The 16,606-nt window shown below is 36.1% G+C and overlaps 1 protein-coding gene across 1 annotated transcript; it reads right to left on the bottom strand.

The window, feature by feature from the left end:
- Window positions 1-1,367: 1,367 nt before the first annotated feature.
- On the bottom strand, window positions 1,368-1,991 carry LOC142635154 (uncharacterized). Its single transcript, XM_075809358.1, has one exon. The coding sequence runs from the start codon at window positions 1,989-1,991 to the stop codon at window positions 1,368-1,370; it is 624 nt and encodes a 207-aa protein (XP_075665473.1).
- Between the last annotated feature and the right edge of the window lie 14,615 nt (window positions 1,992-16,606).

Genomic DNA, 16,606 nt, shown 5'->3' with positions numbered 1-16,606 from the left:
TGAGTTTGAAAATAATGCCTTAGCTTCCTAGAAGCTGTAATCAAAGCAAAGACTAGTTTCTCCATCATCGGATATTGTCCTTCCGCTCCTCTTAGTGCCCTACTAGTATAGTAAACCGGCTTCTGAATTCGCCCTTCTTTTCTAATCAGTGCCGAGCTCATTGCATGTGAGGACACCGCCAAGTACAAATATAATTCTTCACCAGGTACAGACGGACTTAGCAGAGGTGCTGTGGTGAGATAAGCCTTGAGGTCTTGGAAGGTCTTCTAAAACTCATCCATCCACTCAAATGCTTTTCTAAGAATCTTAAAAAATGGTAAACACTTGTCAGTAGCTTTCGAGACAAACCTGTTAAAGGCGGGGACTCGTCCGGTGAGAGATTGGACCTCTTTGATATTCTTCAGTGGCTTCATATTTAGTATCGCCTGGATTTTTTCGAGATTCGCCTCAATTCCTCTATGTGAAACCATGAACCCTAGAAACTTCCCTGACGAAACTCCGAAAGCACACTTGCTTGAATTCAACTTCATATTATACTGCCTAAGTGTATTAAAGGTTTCTTGAAGGTTGTCCAGATGTTTCTCCTCGTCCAAACTCTTTACTAGCATGTCATCTACATAAACCTCTACATTCCGTCCGATTTGTGGATGGAACATGTGGTTAACAAGTTTTTGATAAGTCGCCCCCTGCTTTTTTTAAACCAAAAGGCATTACCTTGTAGTAAAATAACCCTTGGCTAGTAATGAAAGAAGTCTTCTCTTGATCCACCTCGTCCATCCTTATTTGGTTGTAGCCTGAAAAAGCGTCCATGAAACTTAGAAGTTTATGACCCACTGTTGAATCCACCAGCTGGTCAATGCGTGACAATGGATAACTATCCTTGGGGCAAGCCTTGTTTAAATCAGTAAAGTACACGCACATCCTCCACTTGCCATTGGCCTTCTTAACCATAACCACATTTGCCAACCAGTCTGGATAATAGACTTCCCGGATAAACTTCGTCGTGATCAACTTCTGGACTTCTTCCTTGATGGCATTGTCTCACTCAGGAGCAAAAACTCTTTTCTTTTATCGTACATGCTTGAAGGAAGGGTACACGTTTAGACGATGGGTAATGACACTTGGGTTGATACTTGGCATGTCCTCGTGACTCCATGCGAACACATCAAGGCTTCTCTTCAAGAACTGGACCAAGGTCTGCTTTGTCTTCTGTTCCATACTTGCCCCAATTCTAGTAAACTTCTCGGGGTTGTTCTCGTCCAAAGGAATATCTTCTAGTACTTCGATGGGCTCTGCAGTAATCCTTCTCTCATCTATATTCATCGTTTGTACATGCTCTTCATAGCCAACATGGCTAAATAGCAGTCTCAGGCAGCTAGCTGATCTCCTTGTACTTGACCCACTCCATACTCAGTCGGGAACTTGACAGACAAATGGTAGGTAGAGGTTACCACCTTCCAACTATTTAAGGTCGGTCTTCCAATGATAGCATTGTATGACAATGAACAATCAACAACGAGAAAATTTACCTTTTTGGTTATTTGTTGCGGGTATGCTCCGACTACCACAAGCAATGTAATGGTGCCCACAGGTTGCACTTTCATCCCTCCAAGCCCTACCAAAGGTGAATTCACTGGACGGAGTTGATCCCGTCCTAGCCTCATTTGTTGGAAGGCGGGGTAATACAAGATGTCCGCAGAGCTACCATTGTCTACCAACACCCTTCTAGTCGTATATTCAGCAATGAGCAAAGTAATGACTATTGCGTCGTCATGTGGGTGGTGAACTCTTTCAGCATCCTCGTCCATGAACGTAATGGCTTGTTCATCAGCTCCCCTCGTCCTCAAAGATCGTCCTAACAGCTGGACATTTTGCACCACCTTTAGGTATGTCTTCCTTGACTTGGATGACTGACCTATTGAAATTCCTCCTATAATAACTCTTATTTCCCTTAGTGGAGGTCGTGACGAATCCTCCACCTTTGCCTTCATCTTCTTGTCCTTATGGTCTCATCCAAGGAAATTCCTCAACTTTCCTTGCCTGATGAGATTCTCTATCTGCTGCTTCAAATCAAAACATTCATCTATGTCATGTGCATGGTCTCTATGGAAGCGACAATACTTATTCCTATTGCGCTTGTTAGGATCTCCTTTCATTTTCTCTGGCCATTTCAAGGACGGGTCATCCTTGATTTGCATAAGCACTTACTCAAGTGGCGTATTCAAGGGAGTGTATTGCTGATTCATCACTGAAGAACTCGCCTTCTTACTATCTCTATCTTTTTTCTCTTTTGCCCGAGCCTTTTTTGGACGAGGACCTTGATTAGGATGACGCAGGATATCTGCTTCCATTCACTCTGCTCTTTTCCTCTTCTTGGTTATGATTGCATCTTTCACATTCATAAAATTTTAGGCTGAATGGACGAGTTCAGCCATGGTTTGTGGCTCTTGCTCGTAAAGTTTATGAATAAATAAATCAAAGTTGACCCCATTGTGGAAGGCGGCCAATAGCAACTTGTCGTCCATCTCGTCCACCATCAAGGCTTCTCTGTTAAACTGGGTAATGAAGGATCGCAAACACTCATTTTCCCCTTATTCTATAGTTAGCAAACTGGAAGAGGAACGCTTGTGGCGTTGTCCCCCATTAAAATTGTTGACGAACAACTTACTCAACTCTTCGAATGAGCCCACAGTGTTTGGGGGTATCTTACTAAACCACACTCGTGCTGGCCCCTTGAGGGTGGTAGGGAACGCTCTGCACATAATCTCATCTGGAACCCCCTAAAAGTGCATGGTAGTTTTGAAGGTGGCGATATGATCACATGGGTCACGTGCTCCATCATATGAATCCAAGGAAAGAATCTTGAACTTTAGGGGTAGGGGATGACTATTGATGGAAGTCGTGAAAGGAGAGTCCGTTCAGTGTACTAAGTCATTCACGAGATTCGCCCTCCTCATGTTCTCCCACATTTCATCTATAGTTTTTCTCATTTGGTCCATCTCCCTCTCCAAGTGAGGCACCCTTCTTGAAGCAGTACCCCTTGAATGGTTCTCGGGCTCAAAATTTTCTCCTTTACCTTTGTGACTCTGAGCTTGCCCTTTCGCAAGTCGTTCATGGTGTTGCCTCCTTAGACTAATCTCCCTAGTCAGTTCTTGGTTCTGACGGGTTAGTTCCGCCATGACGGCAGCCATGGACTGTATATATTGAATGGAAGGTGGTTGCATGACAAGGCTGACTGACGATCACGGTGGGGATTACTAGAAGCATCCCTGCTCTCTTGGTGACTTGGGCTAGTAGCCCTTGATCTTGTCCGAATCATACAACCTTTTGTCTAGGAAAGTCAAACTGTGAAAACACAAGTAATCGAAAATTTGATTTCCCACAGACGACGCCAACTGATGATGCGAACAAAATCAGTAGACTGGATGCTTCGGGCTTCAAAGAGCTAGCGATTATTTTGAAGGCCTGAAAAAGAAAGAACAAGTGATCAAAGGTGACCGGGGTGGACTGGCCAATAACCTTCTGATGCTAAAGTTAGTTTCTCTCTCAAGTTCTGGAGTTCCAACTTTTTAGGAATTGCTGAAAACGTACCTTTGTCTAGTTTGAATGAGTGTTTATATAGTAACTTCTCCTGGATTCGAGGAGGTTTGGGGTTCAAGAACAACTTCCACAACCACCAGGGAGTTATATCTTTTTGTATAACTATCATTGGAAGTTAAGTATTTAATAAAGAGTTGTAGAAATGAGCCTGGATCCTCCTCATGCCTTGGAACAACAGCATGTGGTTCCATCGCCAGCTTTCGTAGGCAAATCCATGCCTGGGAATTTCTTAAGTGTCAGGGGGTCGTCCAGGAGCTTTCATGATGGACGACACTCAATCCCATGGACGGTCGTCCTGATACGGATGACCTTCTTATGAGGGATGTTCCTTCCGCTTTGGACGCCTCTTATGGACAAGTTGAAGTTAGATTTTTAGTTCACCATTAGGACACATTTTGGCTGAGATTATTTGCTAAACCCCCCCCCCTTTAAACTCAGCTATAAATAGAGTCCCTCATCAACACACCAAAGGACACCAATAGAGAAGAACAACTCTCTCATAAACTTCTCTAGTCTTTCTCCCTCTATTTATCTTCTTAAGCTCTTAATGAAGTTCTAAGCTTTTGAGTTTCTAGTTTCCAAATTATGAACTAAACTATTTAGCCCGTTGCTCATAAAGGCCCTTTATAATCCCTTATCTATCCTCCAGCAGAAAATCCCAACAGCATTGCTAAACACACTACAACACCATTACTCTCTTATACTTATTCTCTTACTCTCCATATTCAGAAAATACATCCATCTTGCTGCCCATATCTCTAAATATCTCTTCCTCCATTTCTCTTACACAATCCCATACACACTTACTACATCATTACATATAACACACCACAACTCTTCTAAACTCCACTCTCATACTTTCTCACTTCGAAATCCTACTGTTTTGCTACCCATAGACACATCTCAATGCTCTTCTCCACCTTTCTTATAAAAGCCCTTCTCATGGAAGGTATAAACTTCTAATATTAAAGTTCTTATCTTAGAAGGCACCAAGATCTTATATCGAAGCCCTTCTCATGGAAGGCACAAATCTATTTTTCGCAAAGCCCTTCTCTTAGAAAGCATAAATACTCCATACAAAAGCTCTTCTCATGGAAGGCAACACTATTCATAACTTCACAACAACTAAAAGAGCATTGTCAAGGGTGAAACTCATTTAAGTGCATGATAAGAGGAGCAAGCTTAACCAGCCTCTACACATAGCTGGACATACTCTCTCTCCCTCCAGTTGCACCCATTTTCTCATTCAATCTTAAAGTTATCATGGTAAACTATCTCTTTACCGCTGGAGTCATTCTGCTGGAATGCTATCAACTCACTAATGCTATATAGTTGGAGCTACAAACCATCAGAAATAATTGACTCTGCTTCCATATCTTTAAATTTACATCATTGAGTACATTCTTACTTCACCTTTAAATACATATTACTTTATTTCAACTATTATTACAACTATTAATCAAAGTTATTATATCAAACATGTATTACATATTTATTCAAGCATTATCATGATTCTTAGACTTTGGTTTTAATGGTTATGTAGGCTTAAAAGTACGCCGGTAGCCATTGGACCACGTGGCCCAATGTTTAGTTCCGGACGCAACTCCCCAAACATAACCCAGGCCTAGCAAGGTCACCCCCTCCAACGGATCACACGTGACCAAGCACCGAAAAAAGGCCCCCAAACAATGGGTTTACTCACTTCTTACCCAAAACCCGACCTAATTATATATTTAAATTAATAATAAAAGTGTTTTATTTACTATTCTTAGACTTTGTTAAATTTTATTATAAATGTTCAATTTTAATTTTACTTGACTTGATTCGACCCATTTAGCCAAACTAATAGGAATATGTACAAGACTGGGGTATGAGATTAATTTAGGTTTTTTAAGTACAAATTATTGGCTAAAATGAAAAGGCATCCTTTGGGGTTTTAGCCAATTGCAAAAACACCATTTGGGATTTCAATTCTTCCTTATATCCTGCAAATTGAGCATTGGGACTAACTTTCATTAACTCTTATGGATGAAAAGATCACATGACCATTACATGACCACATTAAGAAGAATCACTAACTAATTCAAGCTACTAAACCACTGGTCACATAATGGTTACATGATTTTTTTTTTTTCTACAAGAGTTAATGCAAGTTAATTCTATGGGTCAATTTGGCCGATATAGAAACTTCAAAGAGTTATGAGGAAGTATTTAAACCGGTGTTTTTACAACTAAACCAAGGCTTATGATATTTTTGCATTTAGGCCTAAATTATATTTGATGGGATTGCAAGAAATTCCTAATATGATTTTGTATACAAAATATGATATTTGGATATATATATATATATATATATATATATATATATATATATATATATATATATATATATTACTTAAAAGCTTCAATCCAAAGTTATTTTGTTATGTAGCCTTTTTTAGAACTCGAGTTTAGCAAACTTGAGTTCCAAGCAAATAGCCTTTGCCTAATTGAAAATATCACATCAGACAATTCACATGAGAAAGTTATCTACTTAGAAGTCTAGTTTACTAAACTTAATTTTTATTTGGATCGTCCAAAGGAGACTATATAACAAAATAACTTCGGGCAAATATTTTTTAGTAATATTTTCTAAAAAAAACTGAATATTTGACGCAAAAATAAAACCTATGTTTACATTGTATTTGCATTGTAAATTTACATTGTAGAGACAAAAGTAGTAAATATTGTAAACACATTTTATGTGTTTACAATGTAAATTTACATCGCAATTGGAAGTACAATGTAAACATAAAAAAAAAAAAAAATACAATGTAAATTTACATTGTATATATATATATATATATATATTTTTTTTTTGGTTGAGAATTTACTGTTTTTAGGAGTGGCAAAATTAGACATGACCCGCAAACCCGACCCGACACGACACGACATGAATTAATAAGTTATGGATTGAGGCTTAATGAGTTTGCATCGTATTAGGGTTGACACAACTGACCTGTTTAATAAATGGGTTGTATTATTGTCCACCACATGGAACTCATTTGACATGTTTGACCGTTTAATTAAATGACATTTTACCAATATACCCTTCAAACCCTAGGTATATAAACTTATTAGTTGTTGTGGTTTATTTTCTTTGACATATTATGATTGATTATTTGTGATATTGAGATATGCTTTAGTTTTGAATTATTATTTATAATGCAATTACTTGTTAGTTCTGAATTTTATATTAAAAATATTTTTCTGTTTGGTTTTTCACAATTCATATCAATTTGGTTAATACTAAAATAGTTCTTTTTTTTTTTTTCATTTTGATAAAATCTAGTAAATAGGTCGACACGACTGACCTAGTTAATAAATAGGTTGTGTTAAGGTTGAGGAATTTTGACTCGTTTAATAAACATGTCAGGTTAGGTTAGGGTTAACCCATATAGTTGAATAGTCACGAGTCAACACGAAACACGAACACGAATTGCCACCCTGGCTACTTTAGACGTGCTATGCCAAATGTCATTTTACCACACTAGAATCTACTTTATCAATTTTAGCACATCATTTTATAATACACTATACATCAGATCTTCTATTTTAACTTTATACCATATTAAAATAATTTTTTTATGAAAAACTAGCTATTACACTGTAGCAATAAAAAATTGTACTATAACAATTTTACCGTACAAATTGTTAATTAATTTGAAACACCTCATGCTACAGTACCATTGTTATTTAATAGAGAATAAAAAATTGTTATTTAATTTTACAGCATGATATAGTACAATTCTATCAATACAATTTTACTATAGCAATTTTGCTAAAAATGCTAAAACTATTAGCACTTGAAATACCTCATAAACTTTGTTTTTTGGTATTTGACGTGTCAAATGCAAAAAATTTAATATTTTTTTGTTATTTAGTGTGTCAAATGATAAAAATTTAACATCATACACTTAGTGTGTTGAGGTGCACGACACCTAATAGAGTCCAACCCACGTGGAATTCTATTTTAAGATGAAAGAGGTGTAGTTTGCAAGTACAAATACTCCTACTCCTAATGAGTTTTGGAGTGTGTCAGGCAGCAAGTGCTTTATATAAAGCAATATATTGTGTCTGTGTAGTTAGTAGAGAGATTGAGAGAGACTAAAGAGTGAAACACAGTTTTGAAGCTGTTTGAAGGAAAAATAATAGTGCTTTGTGCAGCACTGAGGGATAAAAGAAAATGTAATTTTTCTTTTGCTAGCGACACACAAGGAAGATAAATTGGGGGTTTTCTCTAGGACGATTATTTGGATGCTACAACCACAGAGAGTTGAAGTATTTAGAGTGGAAGATTTTGCTATCGGGTTTTGTGGTGAGGTTGTATTTGTTCCTAGAGGTATTATTGTATTTTCCCAATTTATTGTGAACTCAGGTTTTGGGTATAACTTAAGTGTTATAATCTCAATTTTATTATAGTGGATTGATTGAATTTGCCTCATGGTTTTTCCTATTACACTAGACGGTTTTCCATGTAATTTAATGGTGTTCTTGTGGGTTGATTTTTTTTTTTTATTGCTTCTATAGATTTATTTTCTTTATTGCTTGGGTAATATTTAATTTAATTCACACATAGACGAGGATTTATCCCAACAAGTGGTATCAGAGCTTTGGTTGTTGAGCGTGATTTTCTTGTGTTGAATTAAATGGAAAATATGAATATGAATATGAGCACTATGATTAAACTCTCGGCATCAAATTATTTGATTTGGAAGCCAATAATGGAGGATGTCCTTTACTGTAAGGATTTCGATGACCCTATTGAGGGTGATAGTGCTAAGCCAAGCGAGATGTCTAATAAAGACTGAGAGAAGTTAAATAGAAAAACCATTGGATGTATTAGACAATGCATCGATGTGAGTGTGTTTCATCATGTATCCCATGAGACAAATGTTGAAGCTCTTTGGGAGAAATTGAAGGGTCTCTATGAAAGAAAGACAGCTCAAAATAAAGCTTTTGTGGCTTAAAAGCTTGTGAATTTGAAAATTAAGGAAGGGAGATCCGTTGCCAAGCAATTGAGTGAGTTCGAAGACTTGGTAAATCATATGGTTACAATGAAGCTGATAATTGATGATGAGCTTCAAGCTTTAATGCTTCTAAGTTCTTTACTTGACAGTTGGGAGACTTTGATGGTGTCACTTAGTAACTCTACTTCAAATGGTGTGATACAACTTGCAATGGTCAAGGATAGCTTGTTCAATGAAGAAACAAGAAGAAAAGATATGGGCAAAGATAATGCACAGGCTCTTGTCACAGAGAACAGGGGGAGGAATAAGACTAGAAATTTTAAGGGGCATGGTAAATCCAGAAGTCAGTCAGGATCGAAAGGAAAATTCAAGTGTTTCTACTATGACAAAGAAGGTCACATAAGAAGAAATTGCAAGGCTTGAAAAAATAAACAATAAGAAAAAACTGTAAGGCTTGAAAAAATAAACAGAAAAATGAGAAAAATTAGAGTAAGACAGAAAAATAGAATACCACTACTATCTCGACAATTGAAGATGTGATGATCTATATAGGAGAGGATGAACAATGCAATGTTTCACATCCTTATGTTGAATGGGTGATTGACTCAGCCTCTTCCTGTCATATCACTCCAAGAAATGAGCTCTTTACTTCATACAAGGCAAGAGACTTTGGAAAAGTGAAGATGGACAATGACAGTTATTTTAACATTGTAGGAATTGGAGATATTTGTGTTAAGGCTAACATTGGATACACCATGGCATTGAAAAATGTGCAATATGTGCTTGATATGCGCTTAAATCTGATTTATACTCATATTCTAGATAAAGAAAGCTATGGCAACTATTTTGGAGATGGTAAATGGAGACTCTCCAGAGGATCATTGGTGCTTACTCGAGCAAAGATTTGTTGTATACTTTACAAGACACAAGTAAAGGTGTGCAAAGATGCTTTTAGTGCAGCGCAGGAAGATTCTTCGCCTAACTTCTAGCATCGGCGGTTGGCTCACATGAGTGAAATAAGTGATGAATTCTTTGCACAATAATAAGACTTATGTTTTGGTTGAACTTCCTAAAGGTAAGAAGGCATTGAGAAACAAATGAGTTTTCAAGCTAAAGAAAGATAGTGAAAAGTTAGTGAAGTACAAAGCTCAATTGGTGGTCAAGGGTTTCAATCAGAAACATGGGTTGATTTTGATGAAATATTCTTTCCAGTAGTCAAGATGAGTTCCATTCAAGTAGTTCTTGGATTAGTAGCTAGCTTGGATCTTGAGCTTGAGCAATTAGATGTGAAGAATGTTTTTCTCCATGGTGATTTGGAGGAAGAAATCTACATGGTAAAGCTAGAGGGATTTGAAGTGAAAGGAAAAGAACACATGGTGTGTAGATTGAAGAAGAATTTGTATGGCTTGAAGCAAGCTCTAAGACATTGGTACAAGAAGTTTGACTCATTCATGGTAGGTCACGGGTACACAAAGACAAATGCAGATCATTGTGTGTATGTCAAAAAGTTTCCGAATGGCAAATTTCTTATTCTTCTGTTAGATATAGATGATATGTTAATAGTAGGTTTGAGAGATCGTAAAACTCAGGGTGCTCTCAAAAAAGAGATTTGGGTGCTTTTAAGGGCACCTCTCTTTTTGGGTAAGTGGTGTAGAGTCACTACTTATTTTTCATAAAAAAAAATAAGAAAAAATAAATACAAATTACATGATCAAAATACTTCATTGTCATTGATTGAATAAAAATAAATACAATCTTTGTAAATTGAATCTTACAAGGCATTGAGTCCTAGTTACAATCTATGCAAAAGAATACATAGTTTTTGGCCTTAGTTACAATCTACCAAAATTAAAAAGAAAACAAGACACTAGTCTACCTATTCAAAAAAATCTATGTTTGAGGGCTAGGTTACAGAATGGGAAGGTGTTAAGCACCATTCTGCCCAGACAAAGTCTAGTCTTCTAGACTATTATATACCCATATTCAAAGTATGAAATGTTATGCAACAGATGTTATGTCAAATTCTACATCTAGGGTTAAACTTATTCAAGAACCTCAGATCTGCCATTTTATTTTGTGTGAAAAAAATTGATGAGAATAGTTAATGAAAAATTTAATTTTCAGATTCCATAGAAGAAAAAAAAGAATGGGTTTTAAAAATTCAGATGTGATTGGGATTTTTTAATGCGGAAAAAAACAGATTTTTATTTTGAAAACACACATTTTTTTTTATTGAAAGATGTAGATCTGATTTTGATTAAAAAAAAAGTCAGATTTTTATTTAAAAAAAATGCAGATCAGATTTTTATTTGGAAAAAATGCAGACTAGATTTTTATTTGGAAAAAATGCAGATCAGAATTTTTTTTTTTTTAAATTTAAAACAGGGCAGATTTTTATTTGGAAAAAATGCAGGTCAGATTTTTTATTAAAAACAAGGCAGATTTTTATTTGCAAGAATGCAGATCAGATTTTTTATTTAAAAACAGAGCAGATTTTTATTTGAAAAAAATGCAGATCAGATTTTTCATTTAAAAGCGGAGCAGATTTTTACTTGAAAATTTCAAATCTGGTTTTACTTTGAAAAAGAAACAAAGAGAAAAAAAATATATATACAGATCTGACTCTTAGAGTCTGTTTGGATAGAACTTATTGCTGAAAACTAAAAACTGAAAACACTGTAGCAAAATAATTTTTAAATGTGTAAAAAGTACTATTCATGCAAAAAATCACTGTTCATTGGCCTAAAATCACTGTTCATGGCCAATGAACAGTGACAGACACGCTGAAAAAAAAAAAAAAAGGAAGCCAGACGTGGACACTAGACATGGAAGCTGAATCCAAACACATTCTTAATAAAAAAAAATGAAGAAAACTTGCAAATTTGATTTTAGTTTTTTAAAAAAACACAAAGAAAAATTGCAGATCTAAAATTCTAAGGCAAGATTCAACCCTAGATCTAGACATGTTCATCAATTAATCATGTGAAAACTTTTGGAAAAAAAAGAAAGAGAACATGTGATAACATATGAGAAACATGATTATTTAAACACAAAAGAAAACATCATGTCAATGGAAACTAAAACATATATGAAAGCATGTTATGGAAACAAAGTCAGAAACCAGCATGAACTTAATCCTTAAGGAAAGAGTTTTTCAAAAAGAAACAATTTTTTAAAGGTTTAAGTGAAGCCTCTTAACAAAAAAGAAGTTCCTAAAGTAAGGCTTCCAAAACTTCTTTAACATAAGGGAGAGAGAAGTTAGAAAAAAGTGGTCATAAAAAGGGTCAAACAGAAGGGGTCAAATAGGGTCCCTGAATGTTGGGAGGCCTCCCCTATTTATAGAGGTGTTAGTTGCTTAGAAAATAAGTTTGGTTTGCCTAAAACTTAAGTCCAATCAGCTTAAAAAATAAGTAAAAAACGTATGGGGAAGATCCTAAAAAAAAAAGGAGATTTGGATAAGAGTAAGCTGATTTTTCAGATTAGAACCAGTTTCAGTATTTTGATCATATCGCTTTACTCAAAATTTTGATTAAGCTGAAATTTTGAAAGTTGAAGGGACATGACATTCGATTCTCTACAACTTTTCCAGAAATAGCCTAGTCCAAATTTTGAGTTCTATGCCAAAGGTACCTTCGAATGTGAATCTGTAATCTACTACTTGATTAGCACGTTTTTAAAGTGTTTCCCAACTCTAAAACTGTATTTAAGAGTTAAGAGTTATTTTCATGATAAACCTCATTCCAAAGTGATAATTAGGGCTTTTAAAATAATTATTTTAAATACAATTATCTCAAAAGCCTAATTATCTACAGTCTTTAAATATTATTGTTTTAATCCCATACAAGCAAGTCTATTTTTGACACTAAGGGGCTGTTTGGTTTTTCAAAAGTCCTCACTCATCACTCATCATTCAATTCTCATCACTCATCACTTTTCACTTAAAATACCCCAACTCCCTAACACTGGCATGTTTGGCACATTATTTCCAACTTCTTTTAACTCAAAACTTTGAACTTGCTGTGGGACCCATACCTGAGCACCATGTCAGGCATTCCTATTAGCCTACCTGCCTCACACCATTTCATCATTTCATATCACTCACTTTTCATTTCCTTTTCCCTTCAGCCTTGTCACTCTCCCAAAACTAGAGACTTCAACCCTCAATGAACCCAGCAAAGGAAATCCACCTCTGACCTCACCCAGCGTCGATCTCCACCGTCCCAAAATTTTATTTTTTCAAGCTGATCTTGATTGAATTCAAGTGGGTCTGATCTTAATAAAAATTAAACCATCACTCATCCACCGTCACCAGGGCCTCTTGACCCATCTCTCTGACGTGTACCGGCAGCGTGATCTCCTCTATCGTGACCCAGCGGCGCCGACGAAGTGTGGGATTTTTTCCTTTGTTTTCTTGGCTACCAAACGTAGTGTTAGGTTTTTTTTCTTTTGTTTTCTTAGTTGATCTCAATCGCTGAGCTGGGGGGGAGATTTTGGAGAGAGAGAGATCCCTTTTGCTCTTTTTTTTGGGTTTTTGGTTTGGTTTGATCTAAGATCGGAGCTAGGGTTTTCGATGTTTGAATCTTCATTCTTTTGCTTCTTATATTTGAGAAGGCTCTGATCTCTCTCTAGGATTAACAATCTTTTTCTTTTTTATTTCTTTTTTTTAACAAATTTTCCAAATTTTGGAGCTTAATTAAGCTGTTACCGAGACCAAATTTGTGTTTCTGAGCTGGATTTTGCTATAGATTACTATAATCAGCTCTTAAATAGATTTGGTTTTGATAAACAGTGGATTCTTTGTAGAAATTGGGTTTGATTCATGTGTTTTTGAAGAGAAAAAAAAGATGAGAGAGAGAGAGAGGGGGAGAGCACTGGTGCATGAAGTCAGATTGATGAGCCAAGGCATAAGGTGGGTCCCATCCAGTTGAGTAAAATTACAAAAATGCCACATAACTCTGTTTCCATAACTTGAAAACACTCAAAATGTGTTTTCAATTTCCATAACTCATCATTCAAAAATCAGAGAATTGAGTGATGGAAACAAAAACTGAAAACAAATCCAAACAAATCGTTCTGTCGTGGGACCCACCAATTTTGAGTTATAGGTGATGAAAATAGAGTGATGGGTGATGGAAAACAACAAATCCAAGCAGCCCCCTAACTATCGACCAATCACAAAATTATTTAATTAATTTTAATTGTCTAGCCAATCAGAATTAATTTAAATTAATCATGTGTGGTTGGTTCCACCTAAACAAAATGCATGTAGACCGTGCAAACTTGATCATGTGATATCTTTCAATCAAACGGTCCAATTTGGAAATCGGGCATACTATCACGACCGTTAGAACCTCAAGATCATTTTTATGATATACAATGAATGAATTAATGCATGTAATGCAATCATGAATTTTGTGTATATGAATGGTCATTCTAGTCATCTTCCTTGATTAAATTATGGATGTAAAATCGAGTGTCTATAGTAGGGCAAGATGCTAGTATGATTGGTGATTTGAGGAAGGATTTGTTGAAGGCCTATGATATGAAAGACTTAGGTCCAGCATGACAAATTCTAGGCATGGAAATTACTCGTGATAGGAAACTTAGGAAGCTATGGTTGTCACGAGAAAAATATGTTGAACGAATACTTGAAAAGTTCAACATAAAGCATGCCAAACCAGTCGGTACACCTCTTTGTGGTCTTTTCAAGCTAAGTAAGAAATCTTGTCCGTCATCCATGAAAGTGAAAGAGAACATGGCATCAATTCCTTATTCTTTTGCAATCGGGAGTTTGATGTATGCTATGGTTTGTACATAACTAGATATTACTCATGCAATTGGTGTTGCCAACAGGTTTATGGTTAATCCTGGTAAAGATCATTAAGAAGTAGTGAAGTGGATCTTTAGATATTTGAAAGGTAGCTCTAAGAATTGCTTAAGTTTTAGTAGCTCTAAACCAGTTTTGGAGGGTTATACAGATGCATATATGGCCAGTGACCTTGATGATAGAAAATCTACTCCTGTGTATTTATTTACTTTTAGTAGGGGGAGCTATTTCATGGCAATCAAAATTGTAGAAATGTGTTGCCTTATCTACAACTGAGGCTGAGTATATTACAGCGAATGAAGCAGGTAAAGAATTGGGTTTTATGCAAGACAAGTATGTGGTTCATTGTGATAGTCAAAGTGCAACAAACTTGAGCAAGAATGCTACATTCCATTCTCACTCGAAGCACATTGAAGTGAGATACAATTTGATAAGACTAGTTGTTGAAAAACGATTTATGCAATTGAGAAAGATTCATATTGAGAAGAATCCAGCTGACATGTTGACTAAGGTTGTGACTAAAGAGAAGCTTAAGCTTTGTGCCAAAACGGCCAACATGAATTCTAGCTGAAGAGTTGGGATGAAGATCTCCTTTCTCGATGGGCTGAAGGGGGGGATTGTTAAGGTGCACGACACCTAATAGAGTCCAGCCCACATGGAATTCTATTTCAAGATGAAATAAGTGAACTAGTTTGCAAGTACAAAGACTCATACGCCTAATGTGTTTTGGAGTGTGTCAAGAAGCAAGTGCTTTATATAAAGCAATATATTATGTGTGTGGTCAGTAGAGAGACTAAAAACGTGAAACACAATTTTGAAGCCGACTAAAGGAAAAAGAATAGTGCTTTATGTGGCACTGAGGGAAAAAAGAAAATGTGTTTTTTTTTTTTTTTTGCTCAAGACACACAAGGAATATAAATTGGGGGTTTTCTCTAGGACGGTTATTTGTGTGCTATAACCACAAAGAGTTGAAGTATTCATAGTAGAAGATCTTGCTACCGGGTTTTGTGGCAAGGTTGTATTTGTTCCTAGAGATATTATTGTATTTTCCCAATTTATTGTGAACTCAAGTTTTGAGTATAACTTTAGTATTATAATCTCTATTTTATTATAGTGGATTGATCAGATTTGCCCCGTGGTTTTTCCCTTTATACTAGAGGGTTTTTTACATAATTTCTTAGTGTTCATGTTAGTTAATTTTTTATGGCTTCTGTAGATTTTTATTTTCTTTATTACTTTATCCCAACATAGTGCTCATCCCCAAGTGAACAAATCATTCAAAACTCTCTACACGAGATCAAGACCTAATAAAAATAGGAGTAATGATTTCAAAAAAAAATAAAAATAGGAGTAATAATTTTTTTTTTAGAAGAATAAAATAACACTAACCTAAAAGCACTCTTAAGAGAGATAAGAGACCTATAGTATAAATATAATAAAACAACCCTTTGACATTCAACAAAACCCTAATGGCTTCTTCTTCTTCTTCGCCTAAACCCCAAATAAACCTTCAAAAAACCAGAAATCCTCACTCACTCCCTTCCTTTGCTTTTTCCTTCTCATTGTTCTCAACATCCCCACTACCACCACCACCGCTGCTGCTACCGTTATCCTACTATGCCAAAATCTGAAACCTGAAATCCCATACACCCAGCACTGTAACCATGTCATTCCCAACCCCCCTCCTCCCCTTCATCCTTCCCCGACTTCTTCTCCTCCTCTTCCTCCTCCTCCTCCCCCTCCCTCAGCTTCCAACTCGGCTATTTCTCCAGCGATGACCAAATTTTCAACCAAACCTTGAAAATTCTCTCCTTTCGATCCTTCTCTTTCTAACTGACCGCCTTCCATGGCGTTCACAAGGTCCAAGCATCTCTTTTCATAGGAAACTCATTCGGGTACTCTATTTGATTGGTCGAGCCTGTGTTTTATGGACCAAGAGGGTTCAGTAAACTACTCGATACAGAGATTCAGCTTAAAGGGTATTGGACAGAATCTACTGGAAAACTGTGTATGATTGGATTAGAGTATAATCACGTTTATTCTGGTTGTATGAAGGGTTTTCCTGATGTTGTTCTTCAACTTAATTATCCTAAGAATTCTGGCATATATGGTAGTTTGATTGGTGGTACATTGGAGAGTTTGAATGTTAAGGAGGAGGATGATGATTCAA

The sequence above is a fragment of the Castanea sativa genome, chromosome 5, assembly GCF_040712315.1.
Source record: "Castanea sativa cultivar Marrone di Chiusa Pesio chromosome 5, ASM4071231v1".
NCBI lineage: Eukaryota > Viridiplantae > Streptophyta > Magnoliopsida > Fagales > Fagaceae > Castanea > Castanea sativa.
This window is presented reverse-complemented; position numbering and strand designations above follow the sequence as displayed.